The following is a 25,539-nucleotide window of genomic DNA, read 5'->3' as shown; positions in this document are numbered from 1 at the left end:
GGAAAGTGCGGGAAGGGAGGTGTATTTTCTAAAAGCAAGTTGTAAAGGGATCCAGGCATTCCTGTGGGAGGTTAGAGTGGGCGACAGTGAGTTCACATGACACTCTTGAATCTTTTCTCTCTCTTTTCCCTGTATAAAAACTAAGGTGACAATTTGGGTCGATAGATCCACATCTTCCTTTGTTTAGATTTTGTGTAATGATGACCTTTCATGTCCCCCACTAATTATATATGGTAGTGGGAAGAGGGACGCTTTAGAATTAGGTGTGGCGTCTTGGTCTCCTGTAACCTCCTTGCACTACCCTTTTCTAGTATTTGTGGTTGGTTGTTTGCCTCTGTGTAGGCATTCATGTATAACTTTGGCATCTTTGCTCGGATAATGCTATATCCTTATTTTTTTTTAAAGGTGATAATTAAAAAAAAATAATGACAAAAAATTAATAAATGTGAATAGAAAGTAAAAATAAGTATGTGAGTGACACTTTCTTATATCTGTATCATAATTATGTTAGCTCACAAATTCAAGAATATGAAAATAATAATACTTTAACTTATATTATTCATCTAAAAATTGATAAAAATGTAATTTTACTAGTACAATGTTAAAAATTCGAACTCACGCCGTGATGCAATGTTAAGGATTCAAACTCATATTGTGATGCGATGTCAGCACTTCTCTCTGTCATTATGGTAGACGACCACTTACGTACAATGTTAGTCGAATAATACTAATTTGTTTAGCCGATTCTATACTTACACAGAATTCAAGTCGTGTAACATGTTGTATTTAAGATTTCTGTCTTTGCAACTAGAGATAGAGAGGCAAGTGGAGAGAGAGATGGAGGTGGTGGTGGTGGTGGAGACAGAGCATAGTTGGGTTTTTGTCCATTACCTGCGATTGTCAGTACATGAAACTTGCCAACGTCCCCTTCACGAGTATGACCTTTTTCCAACTCTGTTTTCTTCCACTCACTTCCATGATTCCATCTCCTTGTCTTCATTTCCCTCTTGGAATGTGTGCTCGATACTTTCCCTCTCTCAGTACTCTCTCTCTCTTTTATATATATATATATATATATATTGAAGTGTTATGAACATTTCAAAAATTTCATTCTATACTTATAATAAATGTATTTTTCTTTCTTAATATAAAAAGTTTGAAATGTAGAATAAGATTTTTGAAATACTAATAACAATGCCCTATATATAAACATATTCTTTTAATTCAGCTTCAAGTAGATTTTTTTTTTTTTCGCAAAAACTTCAAGTAGTAGATTTTGTTCTCCACTTTGTATTGGATTTGATGATATCAGCAAACAAATCATTGCAAAAGGACTTTTTTTCACGGCACTTGTGAGCAAATTTTCATTGACAGTACAGTGGCATGATTCGAAAGTAAGAAGATTCTCTGGGACTTTTGTAACTTTGTTTGGTTAATTTTCTCTCTAAACTTTGTCCAATTTTCCGCCATCAAAATGTTTTCTAACTTTTCGGTAAATTTGGTAAATTGAACATTAAGAAAATAAAAAGGAATTTTTGACAGAAAATTAGGGAGAAAAATCGACTATATACTAAAAAAAAATACACAACTAAAGGAGGAGAGAAATCCCTTTTTTATTTCATGTCCCATGCTAGCTAGGAGCTGCTGCAACACTCAGTCAGTCACCAGCTACTAAAATGCAATTCAAATTCACCTGGATTTTTTTTTCATCCCATAAAACTTTAATCTAATCGCCAAGAACACGGAATATTTTAATTAAAAACTGATAGAAATTAACATGGTAATTTGGTTTGTTGCCTCTTTGATTATTTCATTGCTTAATTAAACTGATGTTGTTCCAACCAAGGCCAAAACCCAGCAGCAGACTGATCGTCGATGCCACAGAACATGTTGGTCAAGCTTTCTTCTTTGACCATCTGATCGATCTTCTGGCATTGCATTGCTTCAGTCCTTGATGTGTTTTGGAAGAGCTGGGCTGGCCTTATTATTGAAGACGAAAAAAGGGTTGGATTTTGATGATGGTGAGACGAGGGAGGGCTGTCGATTGCCGGTGTTCTCGAAATGTCCAGTTTTATGTCGGAGTTGTTTTCGCTTCTGTTGCTGCAAGATCCCTCTGTGTCTTTGTTGAGGTTGATGGATTCCGCTGGTTCTCTGTTTTTTAATGCCATTATCTGCACCCAATAAATTTATCAGCAAAAAAAAAGAACGTCTATTTCATAGTCGGACTAATTCAAAGGTGTAATTAAAAAAAAAAAACAAAAGATCTGTACTGTTAGAGTGATGATTGAATACCCTTTTAGCCCGCGAATCATGATCAATTAATCAGTGCATCAAAAAGTTGAATCTACCTTGGAAAAAGCAACTTTATGTAATCAAAGATTATTGGTTCAGGGGATGTAAAGGTTTTCAATAATTATGATACAACAATTTGATAGTCAAAAAAGCAAAAAATCTTTTAGATGAAAGGCAGATGATTAATTTCCAAAACATAATCTACAGATCCAGAGCACAATCATATCCAAAACCTGATTAGAGCGACAAGTCTAACTTAAACTACGAAAATAGAGATTCAGAACTATTATAGCTAACTTGACTAAGCCGGTCTGTTGAGACATAATTTGGTTTTCATCATTTCATGGGTACTTTTAAAAGATCATTTATTTGAATTGAACCAACCTCAGCTTGAAGTTTTTGGTTCTGAGATTGGAGAGCATCATTGTCAGCTTTGATGGCATCAAACTGTCTCTTGAGGAGATCATAATCTTTCTCCAATTGCTTTGTCTTCCACCTGGCCCTCCTGTTCTGAAACCATATAGCAATCTGTCTTGGCTGCAAACCAAGAGCCCTGGCCAGCTGCATTTTCCTCTCAGGCTCAAGCTTGTTCCCCAACTCAAAGTTCTTCTCAAGAGTCTTCACTTGCTCCATGTTCAACCTCCTCTTCTTCTCCCCTGCCTGTGACCCATCATCTGACAAGTCATCCTCCCCATGAGCTTCTTCTCCCAACTCAATCCCTGAAAATGACACCGATCGCTTTCCTAGAAACGATGCCACGCCTGCATAAACACAACAAATATTAATGTCAAGATTCCATATAGACGGATCGGCGAGAAGGACCAGCGTCCCACTACTACTAATGAACTTAATTAATCAAACAAAACGAATTAATATCAAAATTTCGGAAAGAAGTACCGTGGAAATCTTGAGGTGTGCAGGAAGGCAGCATTGGACTGAGAGAAGTGGGAGGTTGGTGGTCATCACGGTCATGGGGGGTTTGAAGCATGAAATTTGTAGAGAAGAAGGCCATCCCATTGGCAGTCATGGCTTGATGATTAATCAAGCTCTTGCCACCAATCTTAATGATCTAGCAGCTGCCATGTTCAGAGTGGCACAGAATCTAACTGTTGGTGAAGGAAAAGAAAGGTTTGTAGATTTATCACAGAAGGAAATGATAAATTTTTGCTGAAATATTCAAAAGGGAATGAAATTTCTTCAAATGGAAGGGGATGCACAAATTGTTGCAGTGGATGGCTTATATACCTTATCAGTAGCTTCTAGGAATTTATGTATTTTTCTATATATAAATATATACACACACACACATTTGATGGCTAGCTGTGGGAGGGGAGAGAGTGCAGGATTGTTTTATACTTCTCTTTGTTTATAGGATGTGATTTCTCTTTTTTCTTTTTTTTTTCAATTACAAGCAATATATAGACTTTTTACATGCAATATAAAGACTTTTTGGTCCTTCTTAGGTCATGTCACACTTTCACAAGAGAGTTAGAGAGGGTAGAGTTTTTAAGTCACTATGAATATGTATGGAAAATTGTAAAATGAGGGGATTGACAGAAGGTAGCGATATTTCTTGAGAATAGAGTTTGTGCTACAGATATTAGTTAGCTCAGTTGATTTAGGTAATATATCCACCCTTTTTCACCTAATCAGTGTTTAAAATATTCACGAAATTGTTGATATTTTCGTCGAAATATCCGACAAATCAAGGATTGATATGGAAATGGGAAGGGGGTGAAATAGAAACTTCACCGTATATCGCCAAGATTTAGGGACATCAATGAATATTGATGATATTTACCGATTCACTATAGAAAATTTGTCCGAACCCATTGCAGATTTCGAACTTTTGAATTTTTTTAAGAACTTTTCTCTAATTTCGACTAAATATGAATGAGTTGATATACCCAAACCATTGCAATTTTCATAATTTCCATCAAAGGCAACTAATCAATATTTTCATAAATTTGCATATCGATATTTCCACCTATATCGATATTTTAAATACTACACCTAACTGAACTCGATAAAAGAAACTAGTGTAGAATACCGCTCGTTCAAAATAAGAAGGAAGACAATTTTCTTTAAGGTTAATTTTAGAAGTGGAAATGGGAGCTTTTCACTAGTTTGATTTCACAATGATTTCATTGTGAATTAAAGGAAAAACACAGGTGGTCTATGCTTTTACAATGTGAAGTGGGTGACTTTGGAGAGAGAAAAAAAAAGAAATGTCCCTCTTTTGGACTCCAAAGAGACGCACCTTGTGAAATCGTTGTAGAATTATATAAGCTAGAGAGATCATTGTTGGGATGGAACTTGGGTGTCCCATAAAATGTGAAAGGACTTTGGGTTTCATTAGAAAAAGAGTACAGTAATATTATTGATGATTTTAGTTATGTAAAGTAAAAGAAACCAATTACTTAAGGAAAAGAAATGAAAAAATGAGTTGGCCAGTGACTCTGAGAGAGAGAGAGAGAGAGAGAGAGAGAGAGAGAGAGAGAGAGAGGAGGAGGAGGCAGGAATGAAGGGAATGGGGTCCAAAGAGGGGAGGGGGGCAGGGTTTGCTACCTAACCCACCAACAGGTATCGTGGATTAGGATGAAGCTCTTTCACATCATCTATCCATTTTATCTTTTCTTTTGCGAGTAATGTTAGGAAGACCGAATTTTTTAAACCAAATTTGTAAAATAAATGATATGATTGTAGATGATTGGATTATTAATTAAGTGTCAATTAGCATATTTGTTTTTTTATTGATGACACATAATTTAATTTAAAATTTTAATTTCCCTAGTATTATCATTCTTTTGCATATTCTCTCTCACTGCTACCACTGCTCACTCCTCACCCCAATCCCCCCCCCCTCTCTCTCTCTCTCTCTCTCTCTCTCTCTCTCTCTCTCCTGCATGCAGCTGTGAATTCGAGTGGAGAAATAGTACGTAGTGATAGTGAAAACGAATGGGTTGGAAATGCCCAAGCAAAGGTTGTTGTCATAAACCCTACTACTAAGGCTAAGAGCTGGTCTTTTTTTGTCTCTGTGTACCCATCATAATCTAGGATATTTTACCCATATATGCATGCATACACACACACACACACACACACACATATATATATATATATATATATATATATATCTCACCGCTTGCTCCACTCTCTTTGATCTGTTCTGCCACACCACCACCTCAATTACCAAATGGCATGTTATCATCCCTCCACAGTCCACGCCTTCAATTCCAAAACCTTGATCAACATCATCACTATATTTTTAGTTTCTAATTACGCAGTAACAGTAGTAATTTATGCGATAACAGTAGTATTTTTAGTTACCAAATGGCATGGTAGGAAAACTTTACAACTTTTTACCCTTGATCATTTTTCACCTCAACATGTACAAGTTAACTCGTACCGATCATTGAAAACTTTACCTAGATGCTAAATAGTGTGTGTGGGACTCAGTGGCAGCTAGCACGCAGCTGCATGCATGAACATTTTTGGTGGGACTAGATTCCTTACATAACTTTGTCAAACTTCAAGTGTACGTAAAGGGGTGAAAGGACTTGTACAAAGTTAACATTAGAAAATGCAGCTGCATTGCTCTTTCTGTGCATTAAAAAGAAACGGCAAAGAGCGTTTTCAGCTGGAAAGGATAAAAAGAGAAAGGGCATTGAAAGCACAGTAGAAATCGAGATTCTCTCCAGATTTTGAAGTTTAGAGCCAGCGGACACAAAGATTCGGGCCATTTAAGGAAGAGAGAGATTTGGACCTTTAGTTTGTGTGAGGTAGCTAGTGGGATGGGCTAATAGAGGACGTATGATTTAAAATAAGTGGTTCGGATATCTGGGTCCATCGACTCTAGACACAAAGATTCAGAGAGGGTCTCAATTCTCATAGTAGGGGTATTTGGAAAATTATCTTTCATTGACTTGTAATAAGATTACAAATTTGGTATTTATACGTAACTCAACGCACAACTTTGTTAACAGCTCACTACAACAAATCCTAACTGTCCAAATAACAAACTATAACAGAACATCAAGGTATTTACAAAATTGACCCTGCCAAGTTTTATCTTTTACACTATTGTCCTTAATATGCCCCCCTTAAACTAAGCTGAGGTAATCGAAGAGAGAGTTTGGTTTTGAGAAGTAGAAATCTAGGCTTAGACAAGGACTTTGTACATATATCTGCTATTTCATATCATGGTACACCACAATAGCGGCGTAGTCAAAATTTCAAATAGGACATCAGAATGGGTCAAGAATTGTACCATCTCCGATTTTGACCAAAAAAAAAAACTACTCAATATAAATGATACTTTATTACATTGTTCAACGTACTTGTGCCATGTAAAGGTTAGCTTAGCTTGTTACCTACTTCAGTTCAACTTTTTTTTTTTTTTTTTTCATTTGACCATAAAATTCTATAGGATGGGAATCTAAGCTTGCTTAGCATAAAAATGTAATGTAAAGAATATGGACAACACAATAATGCATGGAGATGTCAAGAAAGAGAAGCAAGAGGGGACCCATGAAATGACTAAAGTATCCATCCATGCATGGTTGTCGTATTAATCCAAAACTAGTTAAGTTGGCCATGGTGACATGTACACGGGCACAAATTGGTATACGATTTGATCCAATTGACATTTGTCTGATCGGACGTCATTCGATTTGATTAAATATCGCTTCTTGGTTTCTTGTTAGCAACTTAACATGCATGATATGATACATTGACACAATCACATATAACCCAACTTTTAGCTATGTGAATCGCTAGAAACATGTAAGCATATGGCTAATCTAATAACGAAAGTTTCGTGAGGGAACCGGAGTAGGTTATCATGAGACAAAAGATTTTCTTTCTAAAGAGATTCTAGTCGGGAATGTGATAGCTACCTTGTCACAAGGCTAGAGCATACTACAAACTTCTTTGAGGACTTAATGAGGGTGTCTAAGTCCCTTTTTTTTTTTTACAGACCGTCTACCAAGAAGGATAGCTTGTGTTAAGACTCAAACCTAGAAATTGATACAGCGAAGAGAAAAATGCTTACCAGCTCAACAAAAAAGTTGAGTTATATTAAACTGATAAAGTTGGTTATATGTTGTTAGCAGTTTAATATAACCCAACATTTCATTCATTGGTCAGTTAAGAAGAAAAAAAATGTACTTCTCAATTCTTTAATTAATTCTAGTAATTAATAAAGGGAAGTATTATCGACACTCCAAAAATCTCATTTTACACTCCTCAAAAGCAGGATTCAGCGAGCGATCAGATAAGAGAGGCGGTGGACAGATCTCAGTTCCATCAATCACGCCAAGAAGCTTGTATCACCGGAAAATGGGAGCAAACAACGCTCGCCAGGGAAGATAGTTGGAGCTTTTCAGTTTAATCGGCACCATACTTCCACTTCCAATGTTATGAATCGTAAGAGAAGTATACGAATTCAGAGAAGGAGGATTAGAAGAGAAATTAGGGTTTTGACTCGGAGAAGACGATCCAATTGGGGACGATTCAGATGGAGAAGCCATGATCCTAAACAAGAAGCAATCAACGAACAGAAGAAAGATCAGAGAAGAAAAAATGAAGAGTCAGAGTTGAAGCAACAAGAAACAATCAAGAGAAGATCGATCGATGCAGAAGGTGGAAACGATGCTGTGAAGCGAAATGGCGATATACCATAAAGAAAAGCAAAGCTTCTTCTACAAGATTGTATTTCATTTATTTAATAAACAATTACATGGATGTGTATATATATATAGCCTTGGGCTCTTTACATTTATACCCTTAACTTCCTTAACTAAACTTTTATCATTCTAACTAACCACAACTAATAACAAAACTAACCACATTTAGTTTTTTCCAACTATTTTTCATTAACAGAAATGGATGACGTATCATCTTTCCTAATACTAATAACAATTCCCTTAATAAAACACTAGAGATTAATACATACACGGAGATGGGGCAGATTGTGAATTAGACTTATTTATTTATTTCAAGTGGAATGGAGCTTTAGTAACGGAGGGGATTGAATCTTGTTTGGGTTATGATAACTTAGGCTCAGTCGTCTTGTAAGTCGTTGATGCATAACGAATTCACATATAACGACAGCTCATTGTCATAGATGACTAAGCCTAGCACTCCTCCTATGTATTGAAATATAGGATTGCTGCACAAGAAAACTCTGTTACATGAGCGTAAATACAAAAAATCTTATCCTTTTATGATATAGGTCAGACCATCCAAGTATCAGTCTGTCTGATCGAAGATTTAAAAGAGCATAATATAATATAGAATATTGGTGATGATGGGACATGTGAAGGTGCCACTAGTAAACATAAACAGTGGGTTTAATATTTGAATAGGATCATCTAGAGCTCAGGATGGGGATCTTCCTGAACAGTCCATGCGAGCAGTTAAAATTTAATTCAACGGTTCCAAACAAAGGGCTCCCTCTAAAAGTTATAATAATTACAACCGTTTGATCAAGTTTGAACAGCCTAAATGGACTGCTTATGAGGATCCGTATCCTGAGCCCAGAAGAGGATCCAGTTCCTTAATATTTGGCAAAGACAGGAGAGCGTAGGCAGCTAAATCACATGCCTCTATTGGAATTGAGTTGGGAAATTGCAGCGGTGGTGTGCTGTGTGCCGCCAAATCCAATGGAATAGGGTGGATATCATATCCATGCATGTTCCCAAACCCCTTAATTAATTTAGAACCTTAATACTACCTATATCTATCTGTTTTTCTTTTCTTTGTTTTATTAAATTCCATAAAGAATTAAAATAAAAAAGAAAATAAAAAAGAGATAACAAGATCTGGGTAGCGAGATTTTTCAATGTGACGGACATGTGGCATAATACATCAAATAACAATATAATCAATTAAAAACTTTGAAAAGTAAAATTTTAAAAAATTATACTATGATATTTAGTATACTAAACCGTGTTTCTGATAACATTGAAAAATTTCTCATCTACATGAGTATGTTTGGGAATAAAGAAATGAGCTGAAATAGCTGAATCTTCTCCACTCCACATGCGCTCATGGCTTCAGCTGTCTTCATGTGCCCTTCTCTTCCATTGCGTACGTCACTCCACTCTCTCTCTCCCTCCATGCATATATATCTTTCTTTAGAAATTAGAAGATTTTTTCTCTTTCTTTTATTTGTTGAATTTAATTGTTAATTTTTTTTGGGATTTGCTTTTTGGGCAGAGGAGATATGCATTGATAGTGATTCCTCAACCAGTAACCACTCATGCTTCGGTTGTGCTCTTATACAATATGTGTAATGTCACGTCAATCAATTTTTTAGACTAAATTTGTAAATAGTATGATGTATGATTAAAGAAAATAAGTATGTAATCAACACTTAAGTAATATCCAATAATTAATAATCACGTTATATGATTTAAAATTTGGTCTAAACAGTTGGTCTTTCTAGCATTATCCATATAATATATGTGTTTATTTATTTGTTATTAGACTAATTATATTTTACATCCTTTGGATTTGAGATGATTTTCAACAAAATAAGCTCTGAGATTTCTAACTTTTTCACAGTACAACATCATGAAGTGTAAAATTGTATCAATTTGTACATTATGTATGTTTAAACATCTAATATTTCATAGTTTGGACTAAATTGGGTGATTGGTTGTCGTTTTGGGACACAAATTATCGATTCGGGAGAAGCAAATTGCAAAAGCTCCAAAATGAATATTTTGTATTTTATTAGCTTAACCGAAACCGTTCAAATAAGAGAAAAAGGAAGGGAAGGAAAAAACAGATAAGAGAATCCTACTCCTTTCGCTGGACCCATGATCTTGAATTTGGAAAACTGAGACTGGTAATCTGATGCTGATGTCAGAATTTAATTGGAGTGGGAAAAAGAAGCAAATTTATCCACCGATTATAATTTCTATTTTTTTGTATTTTTAGAATAGACCGGCCGCCAACCGATTTTGAGATGTTTCCAGGCAGAATATGGAGAGATTTTTCATTATACCAAGAACCGACCCGGTACACTAAGGGTAAATTGGTTAGAAATTCGAAAATAAAAAATTTCAAATGTTTCGAGCATACTGAAAAATTTCTTTAGAATATGGACATGGCCCACATGTAATTAATCGTAATTAATACAACCAATCAACTCTTTATTAGGGGAAACATTTGGATGAACCGGTTTGAAACACAAGTAAATAAAGCAGACATTGACAAATTAAGATACAGAAAACCTTTTTTTTCAATTAACTTTTTATGAGTAAAATGCAAGGTTTAAGCAGTACAATCTAGTGAATCTCTAGCATAGTAGCATGAGACTTGAAAAGGACATAAAGAATGATTAGACTAATACAAACCGACCACTTAACCTCCATCAACATCATATAAACTCATTTATTTCCTTCTCTTGATTGTATATTATCATCTACATTAATCCGACTTAACGTTTACTTCCATCAAATTTGGGTACCGGCAACGGGAAAGTAGTGGCAGCCACCGGCCATATTAAGATCAGGCTAGCCGGAACCCGGCCACAACATAAAAGTCTTATGAAATTATATACACAATTGTAAAATGTTAACCGGATGGGGAAGAAATGAACAATTTTCTTAGAGCGGCATTAGCATTATATGCATGTATGTATATCCTTTTCATGTAACTGACAATATACACTCTACATACGATGTGAGGCAAAAAAAAAGAATGAATTTATGGAATGGGTGTTGGTAAGTGTGATACGTACGCGTATTCTAGAGCCAGAGCCAGAGCAATCCCTTGGAGAGCAAATGCTCCTGTATGGTTGAATCGAATACGGGGTGGGCATCATCCGATGAGTTGCTTCGGTCATTAGCCGACCAGGTGAACTGCTTTTGTAATTACCCAAAATGAAAACCGGTTGACTTGAGGGAACTCGAAAGATTTGGTAGTCTGCGAGCCGCGATAATGCCACCAGCAAGGGCAGCGAAGGAGGCCAAAACAAAGGCAGGTATATTTCCTCCCCCAAATAAAGCATCCCATGGCCCCGCACCAAGAGACACAATCATCTGCGCAATTTAACAAGAAGCATGAAATCAGCACAACCAAACTGGAAGAGAAAAATAAGTTATGAACTGTCTGTGTCCATAAATCTGGAGGACCGGAATAAGAAACAGGTTTATCCAAATGCAGATATCATGACCCAGGTTATAATGAATAAAGGTATTTTGAGAAACACAGAGAACCAAGTTACACGGCCACACTATTAGACCTGATCATAGGCTTGACCTTGGTCCAACTTCTAGTTCACTTTTTGTCGGGTTCAGGCTGGGATCGTTTAGAATTTGGCACTCTCCAAGCCCGAACATGACCAATGATCAGGTCAAAATTTTGCATGCGAAATAACAAACTTTGATATGAGATTTTACCGGTGAGAAAGTAAAAGGGGGTTGGAGAGAAGGAGAACGTATATATGCATGTATACCAAGCAAAGTAACAGCAAAGCGTATACCAAAACAAGAAAAAAGATCCAACAGACAACAACTTGCAGCGTATGATTGAGCTAAACAAGTGATAAAACAGGACTACATCCTAACTACCTGTGGAATAACAATTGCAAGATTCAAAACTCCAATAGCCAGTCCTGCACAATAGTAAAAACACGTTAAATCACCAAGTTCAGCAATGACACAGAGAAAGAAGTTGCTAGATTCAAAGAAAAAAACACACAAACCTTGGCCACCACCTGCGTCGGCAGTCAACTCTGCTGTAACGGAAAAGGGAACGCTGTAGGTAATCTGCAACACACAACATACTCAGTTCTTTGCATACCTTGGGGCAGCTATTGTAGTAAATAGACATTTAATACAGGCACACTAATACTCACAGCAAGTGGGAAGCCAAGAAGAGCAAAAACAATCAGGGAAGCAATCCTGATATTTTCATTCCCCCCAATTACATGTTCAATCCCTTTAGAATACTCTGTAACAGATATTAAACTTATGATAGCGGTGCCTGCCATGCAGGCAAACACAATAAAATTGCTCATTGCCCACACTAGTCTTGCACCCATCCGCTGGCACATTGGCTCAATTAGGAAAGAACTGATGCCAAGAACAACCTACGCCCCAGAAAAAGAGAAGCTTAAATTAAAGGTTCCTCAATAACATTTAAATTACGTATGACAACTTTTGGAAGTCAAGTACTGGTTCTCAATTTTGAGTTCTTACTGAATTCAATAATAAACCGAATGCACCTTCTCTGACACCCTGATCATAAGCTTGTACTTTGGCCGAGTTCCCTTTCGGATCCCCATGATATACTTCCCTACCCATCCAATCCGTATCAAAAAGAAAGAATGGAAACCAGGATAACTGCATGTAAGAATTGAAACAAAGATGAGTTCAAAACAGAACCTCGTAATGGCAACAAACACTCAAGAAATTTTAATGATACCAAATATGAACAAACAGAAATCAGCAAAAATGCTATTAATAAGGGCGAAATGGAAAAGTTCATCCAAAATAACAGTGTCACGTACCCATGTAAGAGCCATAACAATTAGCACTGAATGCATTGCTGGTGGTAAATGCCTTAAACTGGTCAACAGATTGACTAACACTGCTCCAGGTCCGTCATTAAAACCACCATTCTTATCTTCCTCAACTTTTGAGATGGCCTCCTTCAGATTTATATCCCTTTCATAGTCAGTTCTGCTTCCATTTGCATTATCAATAACTTGCTTATCACGCTTCAACTTAGAAAGCTCAAGACCATGTTGTTGGGGATCATCCAATAAAGGAGCAGAATCTGATAAAGGGTTCGGCTGATACGCAGTGAGCGGAACCTCCTCAGCAAAATACATTGTTACCAGTGTACACAAAGTGAGAAAGATCTGCACAAATAACATGCTTATTATCTAGAGTTGCACAGAGTGCAATACACCAAACATACCCTCAGCACCAATTGCAACATTGAAGTTCTTATTTGAAAGTGAAATGAACTAATGAACAACTCTATGCCTTCAAAAACATGCTTAATGAAAATTTTAGAAACTTTATGAATTGATGTATATGGTTTCTTTAACCAACTATATACTGATATAAGCATATCATATCTACCTCAGTTACTAAACTCAATATACACATATTAACAAGACCAGCCAAAGTTTTTATTACTTGTCCCAGACATTAAAAGATATCGTAATCTGGGACCATCTTATAAGAAATACACCATCTACTGAAAGAAATATTAATGACTGTGCAAATTAGCTCAGCACAACACAGGAAACTGCAAGAACCCAGTAGTTAATAGTGAATCTTCCATTCATTCTTAAGCTATTAAAAAAAGATAGAACAAATCAGGAAAGAAGTCACAAGAGTAGATATTACAATTCATGGTTTTCAAGCTGCATTATGGAGAAAGCATATTTCCTGTTAGAATTGTCAATCACTGACCACCCAAAAGAAATTAGTATAATTCGAACAGTAGAAGATGATTTTACAAATACATGCACTTCTGTGCACGCTGATAACTCACCACCGCAATAAGAAATGCTGCTTTAAGATTTCCACAGGCTTCACAGCAAGCTCTACTCAAAAGGAAAGGAAACCATCTGCCCAGAAACAAAATTGTCAGACAAACAAACCACGCAAAGAAGTTGATTCGCAAACTGTAGGTCTATATTATGTAGTAAAAGAAGCAGGATTCAGTTAGTGCAAACTAAGTTTGATTAGGTTCAGATGGCAAAATGTTATAAAAACGGTTTAGTGCAAGGGTCATGTGTGTGCAATGCACAAAAATATTCCATTACTAAAGAAATAAGAGAAACATATCTGAGAAGTTTCACCTGTGCCAATTTCCACTTGCACCAGCAGAAAATCCTAGGATGTTACCAACGGCCATCCATGAGCAAAACACAGCATTTGCAGTATTACGTTGCTCGGGGCCTAAAATATAGTTGCGACCAGCATATGATGTTCAGAGAAAGTATTACATACTTTAAATTCCTATAAATAAAATAAAACAGAACATAAACATAAATGTGACTAGTTCCACAACAGCTTGGGGAGAAAGTCACCTGCTAGATCAGCCAGAAGAGCACGAGCTGGTCCCTACAAAAATTACAAGTTATACTTTATGCTGAGACATAAAACCCATTCTACTAATAGTGTGATTTTTATTTTTCAATGGGAAACTACAGTGTAATCCGTTATACATTGTGATCGAATCACACATTGATAGTATTAGAAGCCTTACCTGCACTGTATTGTTGGCAAGATCCAGCAACCAAAATCCAATAATAAAGACAAAGGCTGCCCTTGTCCGGGTACCTTTGAATGTGCTGCATTTCCTCAAATGAATTAACTAACAGTTAATGGGTTTTTGTAATATCAAAAACAAAGAATCACCAAAAGGCAACAAAAACCTGCAATGCTCCTTTGTATCTCCTAATAAGTATCCAACGTCTGCAGAAAACCCGATTAACACCACCTAAATTACAAGACTTAGTTTAGCAAATAATAAAAAAGGCATACCCAAATTACATTAAGATATAATGGTAAAGTACGAAAATTCCCCGCACTTACGGAAACAGAAATCATGAGAGATCCTGCAAGAATGAAGGGGCGTCTTCTTCCCAATTTTAAAGAGCATTTGTCACTCCAAATACCAACACAAGGTTGAACCTGAAGAAAATAAAAGTATATATAACTGAAGGAAAGAAAATGTTTAAACAATATCCAGATAGCTTCAACCCTAACCCTCACAAAATATTCCAATAGCTAAAATAATCATTAAGGCGCATGCACCGATAGTAAGCAAGATTAAAATCGCCCCATTAGGAGATATGTTTGCGCCCCTTCAAATAGACCACGATTATAAAGGTTACGACATATATGTTACAGTCAGAATTGTTGAAAACTAGCTGCCAATCACTTACCACAAGGCCTGTAATAGGGCCACAAAGCCAAATAAATGAAGAAAAGGCATGCCCTATTCCGAGAGTCTGCAACAAAACGTCAATCAGTGGCTAGTTAGCCAAATATGCTTTAAATAAACAAAAATTAGCACAAACATTTGCACTAGCGATACGAGAGAACAAGAAACAATATGCATTGAGAAGATAAATAAAGATACATTCTGTTTGCACACTAACACTAAAGATACATTCATATTCCGCGTACACTACATTATGTCAACACTCTTCACACTAACAGTAACCATGCGTTTTTATTAGGCATACACTACATCATTCTCTTCATTTTCTACATTGAGCCGTCCCAAAGTTCATTAGCGAAATCCGAAGGATGAGGGCGGGAAAGCTCAAAATGTGAAGATGTGGAGTTACAAAGTGAGTTTAGTTGAACATTTTCTGCCACTACAGAATGCACCAATCAAGATTATGAACAATTCATGTTCATGTATCACAGGGCTTACAGATTATCTATTTAATTATCAAAATATACTTGAAATTAAAAAAGCATAACATTACTTGTAATTTTTCTCAAGAATTCAAAACTATATAGTAAATTAGGACAACAATGCAGAAAATTTGATTCTTAACATGCATCTGGTCCAAAATCTAACCTGTATATAAGGAGTTAAAAGCGAAAGCTGCAACGCCCAACCGAACTGCACACCGGCGGCGACCGTGCAGCTGAGAATGAGCGTCAAAAGAGTATGGTGTTTGTGTCCGGGCTGTCCCGGCGGCGAGAGGCCGCCGCCGCTCCCATTTGGAACCCTAGGGGAGGAAGACGTAGGCGAATTGAGGTCGATACGATGATGAGGCTCGTCCGTCACCATCATTTCCACTTCCGCATCCCTCCTCAGGTTCCTGTACGGCACCCGGATGGACTCCGAGTCCGTCCTCCCCGCCATGGCGACTCGGTTTCACTGACTCAGTAATGGCCGCGACTCAGAAGCTCAATCTCCCGCGCATTAACCGGCAAAAACGGTGCGGATCTAGGTTTTTGCATGTAGATCGGATTTCGGCGTCAGAACTGCGAAGGATTCATTAGCGCGTGAGCAGAGTTTTGCAGGTGGATCAAATTTTGGGCGGGTGTGCGTGCGTGCGAAGAGTCTGATCGCATTTCGGTTGCCGATTTAGCGTATACCGCAGCACCATGAGGACTCCTACTTCGGCTCCCGCTTTCGGTTTATCAGTTTTATGGGCCCGCGCCAATTTAATAAAGCCCAGTTAATCTGACGTTGTGAGCTTATCGCGTGATTTGAACTTGAAAATACGTAATTATGTATTTTTTTAGGAAATTATTATTGACATTTTAAAAATCTTATTTTACACTTCAACTTTCTATATTTGAAAAGAAAAATACACTTGTTAGGAGTTTAGAATGAGATTTTTGGAGTGTTAATAACACTTCCCTAATGTAATGCCCATACGTAACATCATCGAAAAGGTTACTTGGAATCTGAACCGTTGGATTCGCTTTGATCAGAAGTTGAGTCGAATTTACATGATAGCCCACACTTTTTTGTACTTTCCCATTTTGAAGTTTCTACTTTGCGGAAATTCAAAGTGAGACCTAGATTTTTTTATTCTTTTATATGTGACCTAGAAATTTCAATTCATAAACAATGCTATAGTCTCATGCCTATGGTATGTTGCCAAATAAATGTTATTTACGTAAGGATATTGTGAACTCAAGTTGGAAATCGGTATACCTAGTGGTTCGGGGCAAATTTCAGGCCCGTACTCCATACAGCACGTCCTGAGTTTGATTTTTAGCACTCGTGAATTACATGATAGTAACCAGAATGCCTCTGTGAGTCTTTCTGGTCCCTGAAATGGTGAACTACCATGGCGAAGCCATCAGCTGGTCCCCTTAATAAAAAATTGGAAATTGGTAATATCAATAACGTGTTTTCGTGTTATATCAAAAGAATATGAATAAGTAAAGAAGCTCATAAGACAAAGTCCAGTAGATGGAGGATTTGATTCATCCTATTGCAGTTTTAGAAGAGCATTCCGCACAAAGTTCCAATCATATCTTGAGCTTGGGTTTCAAGATCATACCAAATCGATGATCATACCTTCTTTCTACAAAAGCTCCCTCTTCTTCTTGTTCTGATTCTGTTAATGCTCGTAATCATGCTCCTAATCGTGCTCCAACTTATCGATCTGCTTCTTCTCCTTATCGGCCTAATTGAGCAGCCTCCAGACGAAAGGTATTTTCTTCTCTTTCTGCTTCTTCTCCCTTCTCCTTCTCGTCCACTTAATCGAACAATCTTCAAACCAAAAGCCTTCTCTGCTACCAAACGCCCTCTCCCAACTTCTCTTGCTCCATCTTCTTCCGAGTCTGCTAATAACCTCGATGGAAGACTGCAATGCAAGAAGAGCGTAATGCCGCTCAACAAACAGGCACTTTGAATTAAAAGAAACCCTGATGGTTCTGTAGATGGATACAAGGCCATACTGGTTGCAAAGGGTCGTCACCATCGGATTTCATCTCACTTCAGCTGTTCAATACAACCGGTTTGTAAACCAATTGGATGTTAATAATGTTTTCTTTCATGGTTTTGTAAATAATTTTCTTTTCATTTCTCCTCTTTGTAATGTTCTTCTGGGTTATCATTATGTATAGCAAGAATTTATACTAACGTACCGAAAATACGAAATGGCTACAATATTCTGTTCTATATACAAACACAACAGGAGTATATCATTTTATCAAATACCTCACTGCCTAACATTCTGACTTCCCAAATCAGCAGCAGCTTTAGCTGCTCGGTTTAGAGCATCCGACACCCAAAGAGCTCCCTTGGAAAAGTAGCTACTGTTCACCACAGCGTTTGCAGCTTCTGCGGCTTTTCTTCCCGTCTCTGATATGGCTGATTTGGTGATCTCTGACACATGATACCTCTCATCCACTGACTTCACTGCTCCAACCCCTGCGTAAATCTTATTGGTTAGGCCAATTCTCTGGCTCAGTTCAGTCACCCTAGCCGCTGCACTTGCCGAAACTTGATGAGACTCGTCCAATGATTTCGCCTTGGCTAATGCATCTTTTCCGAGCACAAATCCCTTGGCCAACATGGTCAAGACTGCTTCCTGGGCCACACTCACCACTTGTCCAGCACTAGGAACATTCTGGCTTCCATGTGGAGGCTGCCAAGACATACTTATGGATTACTCTTGCAAACCCTTTTCAGTACAATAGTTTGGTTTGTGTGCGAAAACGTGCAAACGAGAAACCAAATTATTTGCGCTTTAGAAAGAAACAAAATATACATACAGTCGAATCAGTTTCCTCTTCATGCCGAGGCCTGTTCCAAAAATCAAATTCATCTTGATAGTGCCCCCAGCGTGTTATGCACACAGCTTGATCAATAATTGTGGCACCCTGAGACAATAAGATTTTAAGGGGAAAACATGAATTAACACTCACAAATCATCGCCGAGAAAGATACTAAGAAACCGAAGAACAGTTACCACCTAGGCATCAGAAGGCAACTACATATGAGCACAGACCATATAATGGGAATGTGCTATAACCAAGTTCCAGCTAGAGGCTACTATGATAACTCGGAAGCCCTTTCATCAAAGCAACAACTTATTTAGTTAAGGTCACTAGTTGAGCCCTGTATCTCGAAATCTTAGGCTAAATTTGGATAGCGTCAAAGTTCCATCACTGAATTCTTTAGTATAATTATCTTTCTTTTGTCAAAGTATCTTTCTCTTGCTATGTAAACAAGCACAAATTTATTGCCGAAAGCAATTTGGCAAGTTTTACACAAATTTTAACAGGACAACTGGCAGAAATGAGCTATGAGCACCACTATAATCATCGCTCAAGATCAACACAAAACAACTAAGACTGCATTTAACTGCATAGTGCATTAATCCAAATTTGATCATGAAACATAGGCAGCAAGCACATAAATGATCAGTTGCAACGAGTAAGAAGAAATACTCACACTGAGCAAGCAAGCAGTCTCCTGAGAATACGAATCTTTGAACGTGACATAGGCAGTGCATGCACATTCACCCGATCTGAATTTTCCCCAAAATAACAAGAACAAATTTATATCCCAAAATGTAAGACAGAAATTATGAGCATCATATAAAATACTGAAAACACTAGAGATTGAGCAGTGAGAAATGTCACGAAACCTGACGATTTCGACATGGTCGATGGAACCAGAGAAGGCGAAGAAATCGTAGACATCTTTCTCTGTTGCTTTCGGAGACAGACCCGTAACTTCAACGGCGTATCCACCAGAATTCATCTTCTCCAAAAATCTTACAAATTTCATGAAATTAAACACTTTTTAGTCCAATTAATCCATATTCCAACCAAAATCTTAGAACTTAACCTTCCGAACTTCCAATTTACAATTCCATCGTCGAAATTTTCACAAATGCAAAATTTTCACAAAATTAAAATACTAAACGGAAAAAAAAAATTGGAAAAAATTAGAAATTTAAAGCGTGAAGAATTGATTGACGCACCTGAGCTCAGTAGATGTTTCGGGATCGAGTGTATCAGAGGAGGAGGGGGAAGTTGTAGTGTTCGTAGAGACAAAGCCACGACTCTGTGAGAGCGCGGTGTTGCGTGTCGTTGCTGGGCAGCAAGTCAGCAACGTTGCTCGCTTTTTGAACAAGTAACCAAACATGTGCCAGAGACCTGAGGGACCTTTATAATTGGGCCTAACTGCCATGACTAGGCCCAATAGAGAGTACGTTGACCAGAAAAAAAGCCCAACCCAGGAAACGGCCAAGGCTCAAGGCCTCTATATAGTTGGGAACACTTAATTTGGACTGGACCAAAGTGCGTAAAACGTATTTCTCGGCTCAAGGCCCAATCTCCATCTGGCGTGCCTGTCCGGGGGGGGGGGCGTACGCCCTGGTTCTGTAGAAGGGGTAGTGCTATTCACACATTACTCTTATTAATTTTTGTCTATTGATTTTCTTCAATACATCGGCTCAACGGCAGAAAATTGAGAGAGGTGTGAGAGAGGTAAATGAGTGTGTGAATAAAACCACCATTCTAGAAACTAAGTATGCGAGACTGTACTTTGACCCGTACATCTCAACACAAAGTTAGAATCCTAACAAAGTAGCCTAAGTGCTTCGAAGATCTTGGGCCTCTTCATCCACTGCCAATTATTTTAGGTCGGATGCTCGAATTCTAGCAAAAATGGGTGACCAATTGATGAAAAAAAACGACATTGTGAGTTCAAATTTGATGTGGATGCATTTGTAGTTAGTTGAATTAATGAATTCGATATTTCCTAATTGAGTACGGTAAGTGGATCAACAGAATTTTGTTTTTTTTTTTCCAAAATCTATACCAAGATCAGTTATCTTGCAAGAAATATGTTTGTCACGTTGAGAGACATGCGATGTCTTATCCAATTTTTTTTTTACCATATTTGCGGGAGTAGCGGGGAGTTTGCAAATTAAAGTTGTTATCTTTCTTCTTCTAGAGTTTGAATTTTGGTACTTTATAAACGATTAGACTTTGATTTCAATATAATAAAAGCTATTTATCTTTTGGGAAAGAAAAAAAAAGATTAGACGATCTAATCTAAACAAATCTTCTTTTTTTTTTTTTTTTGGTCAAAGGGTAAACTTTATTAGATTCTAATTGAAACATTTACATCTTATCAATAACATTTTCGCAAATCTTCTTTGTAATTGAAACGTTTACATCTTCTAAACAAATCTTCTTTGTAATTCGCTATTTAATTAAGCTGTTCCTTCCATGTGATACAAGGCACTACATTTTCGACTAATTTCCAAACAGTCACTTATGTCAGCTATAATTTCTGTTCAAAGTTCAAACTACGTAGTACGTACACAATCAAATAGTAAATTTCTGCTTTGCGTGAGCATCAAGCTATCAGGCTATCAGCTGGTATATTGATAGGATTTTTACTGCTTATGTGAATGCGATAAAAACATTCTATTTTACTTGCAAGAATCACAAGGTTATTGTAGTATAAACGGATCCCGCAAGGTCATTCTCCACAGGGATTATTAAATAATTCGAAACAAATCAGATTCCAATTAATGATTGTAAAGTAGAAATTTAGATGATTGATTTTATAATCTAGTTAAATTAAAAACGAATTTAACTATTAATGATAAGACAATCTGCAATATTAAAACTAGAGAGAAGAAAACAGTTATGAAAAAAAATCAAATTGAGAAGGCACTAGGATTCCACCATCACCTAGTAATCCTATGAATTCTTACCTATTACTTATGATCTACACATACCACTTTGAAGGTTAGATTTTCCTAATTCATATTCTACTTGGAACCTCCAACGTAGAACGTATATCTAACATGCAACCCGTCCGGACGTTCGGATCAAATATGAACATGAAAGACTCATTATGCTTTATGAAAATCCTTTGAAAAACCATGCAATCCTTAAGACGTGATATTCATCCTAAGAGAAATTACAATTATTAATCACAAGAAGCCAGCGTCAATTTCAGGGAACCTTCCGACCAAAATTGCATCAAATTACTTTTCTAAAGATCCTAAGGGTGATCAGGCATTACGACAATTAGATAGTTTTTATCCCGGTGATTAACAATTCAAAGTACGCATGCAATCGATCATAAGCAATTAAATAAAAATCACATATTCATGCTAAGGCTCAAGGCTTCGCCCTAGCAACAGAAATTAGTTCCGCATATTCATAAGTGAAATCATAGAAAATCTTATTAAGAAAAGGATTGAAAACACCTTCAAGTAGAAAATCTTCAAAACCCTAGCACTTCTCTCTGTCTCCAATATTGCATACAATAAAGCGTACCCTAAAACTGTAGACGGCCAAGCAATATATCTGCTAAGCCCCCACCAAAAACCCTAGAAAACATAACCCTAAATTAAATGATAAAAATTCGTCTAAAATCTGAACAGCCACGTTTTGGCCCATAAGCTGCTCCAAAACTGGCCCAATATAGCTGGATTTAATGTTTGGACTATTCTGAACACTTTTCCAGAAGGCCACGAACCCATCCGAGGTCATCTTGGGCTCCAAAAACGCAATTTAAGCCCAAAAACGTCACTTTCCAGCACTGCGCACTGCTTCTTTATTTCATCGTCAGAAAATCACCGCTTGGTGGAAAAATCCCAAATTTTGATACGATCAAGCTAAGTGACTCACGAACGTCCTCCAACTGGAATTACTCCAAAATTCGTCCATTTGATCCTGTTTTGCTCCAGAGGAAGCCGAAAGTCCTATATTGAAAATACAATTCAAAGTATCAAAATTCTTCCAAAATATTAACCAAAATATACTAAGATTAGGGTAAAATATATAATATAAAATCTACTCATCATATACCATCGACCTTACAGTAATATTGAGTGTTAGACCGTCAAGTGATCCTAATTACGTTACTAATCCACGTATAATATTAAAAGTGGACAACATAAGTGATGAGTCAAACGATAATGTCATGCGCTAGTGTGGAACAATCACATGGAACAATCAGACTTGTTTGTTTAATTAGTATTTTACTTATTTTCTGTAATTAACTAACCCTTCCACATTTACAAAATTTTGGTTTAGCTAAGCTGATTAGAACAGTATTCCTCCATTTTTGTTATTATTTCGATCTCTCTCTTCCCGTAATATAGATTAATTAGATACTATCGCTTGTAAAACCATTCCACATTCCTTTCATTTCCACCACCATTGGTGGAGGGATAATCACATATAGAAGTAATTATTAGGTAACTCTTTCGTGCCTAACTCTTCCAATTAACCTCATAATTAAAAACGAGCATGAGAATTCTTTAGGACCGACTTGTCGTATAATGACCACTTTAAATAGTTGATAATGTGAACGCACCAGAGATTGTCTGCATCATGTTCATTTGCCATGGCATAATTGTCCTACTAATGCATGCTAATTAATTAATTAGGCAACAAATTTACGGGAATTATTTTGCTACAACCTCGTTACCAAATTGGTATATATTTTATATTTGGGGTAAAGTCACATGTTCGATCGACAGTGTATCTGCCCCAATATATCTTGCCTCTACAAGTCCACATCTAACATTTTAATATAAAAATTTGATAAGTAAGATGACTAACTATTTTGATAATTAACTAATCACGTGCATTGCTGATATATATTTAATGTTATCTAGACACATAAAATTATTATATTTGTCGAAATATTCTCTTATACAGGTATGTTCTGCATATAACAAAAGGGTTCATCCTTATTAAAAAAACGTATCATAAAAATATTGGCAATTTTGTATATACAAATAGTATTATCGATTGCATATATATAGTTAAATATTCATGATAAGTGTCACAATCAAATATAACAGATAATATTAAGACATTTCAGTTTTCTCTAGATGGATATAGATTGTGAGATTTGAATTATATATGATCCGACACAAAAAGAACTAGAAGTTTGCCATGAAAAAAGGAACCAGAAGTCTAAAAGTGCTTTTTTTATTATAAAAATTAATTACCTACTACAAGTCGTCGAAAGTAATAGCGTAGACTTGGACTGGAGAGTACTCCATGTTACATAAATAATTAAACTTTTTTACTATTATTTGGAAGACGGAATGTTCAAAACTACTACAATAATTAAAAAGAGGAGAAAATTTCAAACTTGAAACGCATAAGTAAAAATACAATATTCTATCCACTAGGATATTGGACTGCTGCACGTAATTAATTAAACTACTCTTTTTTCTTAATCAAAAAAGAAAAAAACTCTTTCTTCTGGCCTAATGAGCAAACCCTAGCTAGCTAACTAGCCAGATTTATATATCAAAGGCTCACGACAAAAAGAGATTAACAATACTAATACCGAATGCGGATCATCATTAACTAGGAAGCTCCATATATATATACACACAGACACCATCACATAAGTAAACTCCTAATAATGGCTGCTTGGTCGTTATCCATGTCCGTCGTGGCCAAAAGCTCTGATAAGCGCTCACTTAGGTCATCCACCTCTCTGTGTAAGTTTCTAATATAATTGCAAGTCTCTTGCAAAACCTTCGACGCCGACGCCTGCCAAAATATTAATCCAAACACGTTAACTAACAAATTAATACAACTAATTAGTTAAGTATATAATTAATTATCTACCTCAATTTAGACAGAAACATATGTATAAATGAGAGGGTCTGGTGAGGATGGCATGGGGGAACAATGGGAGTCCCACACCTCAAGTTGTGGCTACAGAATAAATGAGACGAGTGTGACTTATCAACCTCTACATTACATATTATCTAACCAAATGGAGGCCACATAAAAGAATAATTGTATTCATTTTTGTAACAGTATATTACAAACATGAAAGACTACAAGAGAGCTAGGAAGAACAAAACTTAATTTTAAAAAGACAAAATATTATATATATACATATATATATGTGTGTGTGTGTGTACCTTGTTGGAACGCCTAGGGCGAATCTCAGGAAGAAGCTGCTGTAACTTGGATACGAGATCAGTGATCTGGTCATCACTGATACTGTTGTTGTTCCTACTCGACGACTGCCTCGACCGAGAGGATCTTCTGCTCGACATTGTCAAATATTTGGAGAGTTTGAAGTTCTGACAGAAAACTCAGAAGAAATAATAATATTAGAGTTTGAAGTTCTGACAGAAAACTCAGAAGAAATAATAATATTAGAGTTTGAAGTTCTTCTAGAGAAAAAACTATGAGAGACAAATGAGCGGGAGAAGTATGAGCTGAGAGAGAATGAGAGAATGAGATAATGAGGTGCTACTTAAATAGGATTCTAGAGAGAGAAAGAGAGGAGAGAGAGGAGAGAAGGAATGCCGAATGCTTGAGGAGGAGGGAGACAAGTGCATGGGAGTAAGCAGTGGGCCAAAGGGTTGATATTAATAGGGTTTGAGAAATGAGAGTGATGGAAAGAAATAAAATCGAATTAAAAAAAAAATCGAGTTCGGTTACAAAACTCATAACGGAGAACAACTTATTTGATATGATACGCCGTTATTATGACATTATATATTAATCATACAATGTTGTATAGAGAAAAATTTAAACACGTTGTACGATTAATGTAGTACGTCACAATAGTAATGTATCCATACCATAAAAAATTTCTTTTGGCAAGTTGAGGAAGGGGATGGAGAAATGGAGATACCCGACCCAACTCCGTTTTCTCTGGTGTGCAAACTCTGTTGGAGTTCAAGTGGATACAAGGAATGTGCTTGTTAGCGCCCTACTCCGCGGGCCTCTCTGTGTCAGTCCCAGCTCGCAACCCATG

The 25,539-nt window shown here is 36.8% G+C and overlaps 4 protein-coding genes across 5 annotated transcripts; all 4 read right to left on the bottom strand.

The window, feature by feature from the left end:
• Positions 1-1,594: 1,594 nt before the first annotated feature.
• LOC126608054 (homeobox-leucine zipper protein ATHB-13-like) lies at positions 1,595-3,672 on the bottom strand. Its single transcript, XM_050275816.1, has 3 exons — positions 3,190-3,672; positions 2,677-3,053; positions 1,595-2,171 (listed from the first exon to the last, which is right to left on the bottom strand). Exons 1-3 carry the CDS (start codon positions 3,317-3,319, stop codon positions 1,818-1,820), a joined length of 861 nt encoding a protein of 286 aa, XP_050131773.1. The 5' UTR covers positions 3,320-3,672; the 3' UTR covers positions 1,595-1,817.
• Positions 3,673-10,840: 7,168 nt separating this feature from the next.
• LOC126607730 (sucrose transport protein SUC3-like) lies at positions 10,841-16,429 on the bottom strand. 2 transcript variants are annotated; one of them, XM_050275455.1, is made up of 14 exons: positions 15,865-16,429; positions 15,218-15,283; positions 14,865-14,963; positions 14,705-14,769; positions 14,536-14,620; positions 14,357-14,390; positions 14,126-14,225; positions 13,816-13,891; positions 12,818-13,171; positions 12,507-12,650; positions 12,164-12,397; positions 12,011-12,074; positions 11,877-11,920; positions 10,841-11,345 (listed from the first exon to the last, which is right to left on the bottom strand). In XM_050275455.1, the coding sequence occupies exons 1-14, from the start codon at positions 16,153-16,155 to the stop codon at positions 11,178-11,180; spliced, it is 1,824 nt and encodes a 607-aa protein (XP_050131412.1). In that variant the 5' UTR covers positions 16,156-16,429; the 3' UTR covers positions 10,841-11,177. The 2 variants fall into 2 exon arrangements, with proteins under 2 accessions (XP_050131412.1, XP_050131413.1); XM_050275456.1 differs by lacking the exons at positions 15,218-15,283; positions 15,865-16,429 and having other exon boundaries at positions 14,705-14,744; positions 14,865-14,931.
• A 1,383-nt stretch (positions 16,430-17,812) lies between these two features.
• Positions 17,813-19,911, bottom strand: LOC126607731 (binding partner of ACD11 1-like). The gene is made up of 5 exons (XM_050275457.1): positions 19,748-19,911; positions 19,409-19,537; positions 19,213-19,288; positions 18,531-18,638; positions 17,813-18,403 (listed from the first exon to the last, which is right to left on the bottom strand). The coding sequence occupies exons 1-5, from the start codon at positions 19,909-19,911 to the stop codon at positions 17,975-17,977; spliced, it is 906 nt and encodes a 301-aa protein (XP_050131414.1). The 3' UTR covers positions 17,813-17,974.
• A 3,808-nt stretch (positions 19,912-23,719) lies between these two features.
• LOC126606737 (transcription factor PRE6-like) lies at positions 23,720-25,115 on the bottom strand. Its single transcript, XM_050274124.1, has 2 exons — positions 24,692-25,115; positions 23,720-24,311 (listed from the first exon to the last, which is right to left on the bottom strand). The coding sequence occupies exons 1-2, from the start codon at positions 24,827-24,829 to the stop codon at positions 24,159-24,161; spliced, it is 291 nt and encodes a 96-aa protein (XP_050130081.1). The 5' UTR covers positions 24,830-25,115; the 3' UTR covers positions 23,720-24,158.
• Between the last annotated feature and the right edge of the window lie 424 nt (positions 25,116-25,539).

This window comes from Malus sylvestris, chromosome 16 (assembly GCF_916048215.2).
Source record: "Malus sylvestris chromosome 16, drMalSylv7.2, whole genome shotgun sequence".
NCBI classification, from domain to species: Eukaryota; Viridiplantae; Streptophyta; class Magnoliopsida; order Rosales; family Rosaceae; genus Malus; species Malus sylvestris.
This window is presented reverse-complemented; position numbering and strand designations above follow the sequence as displayed.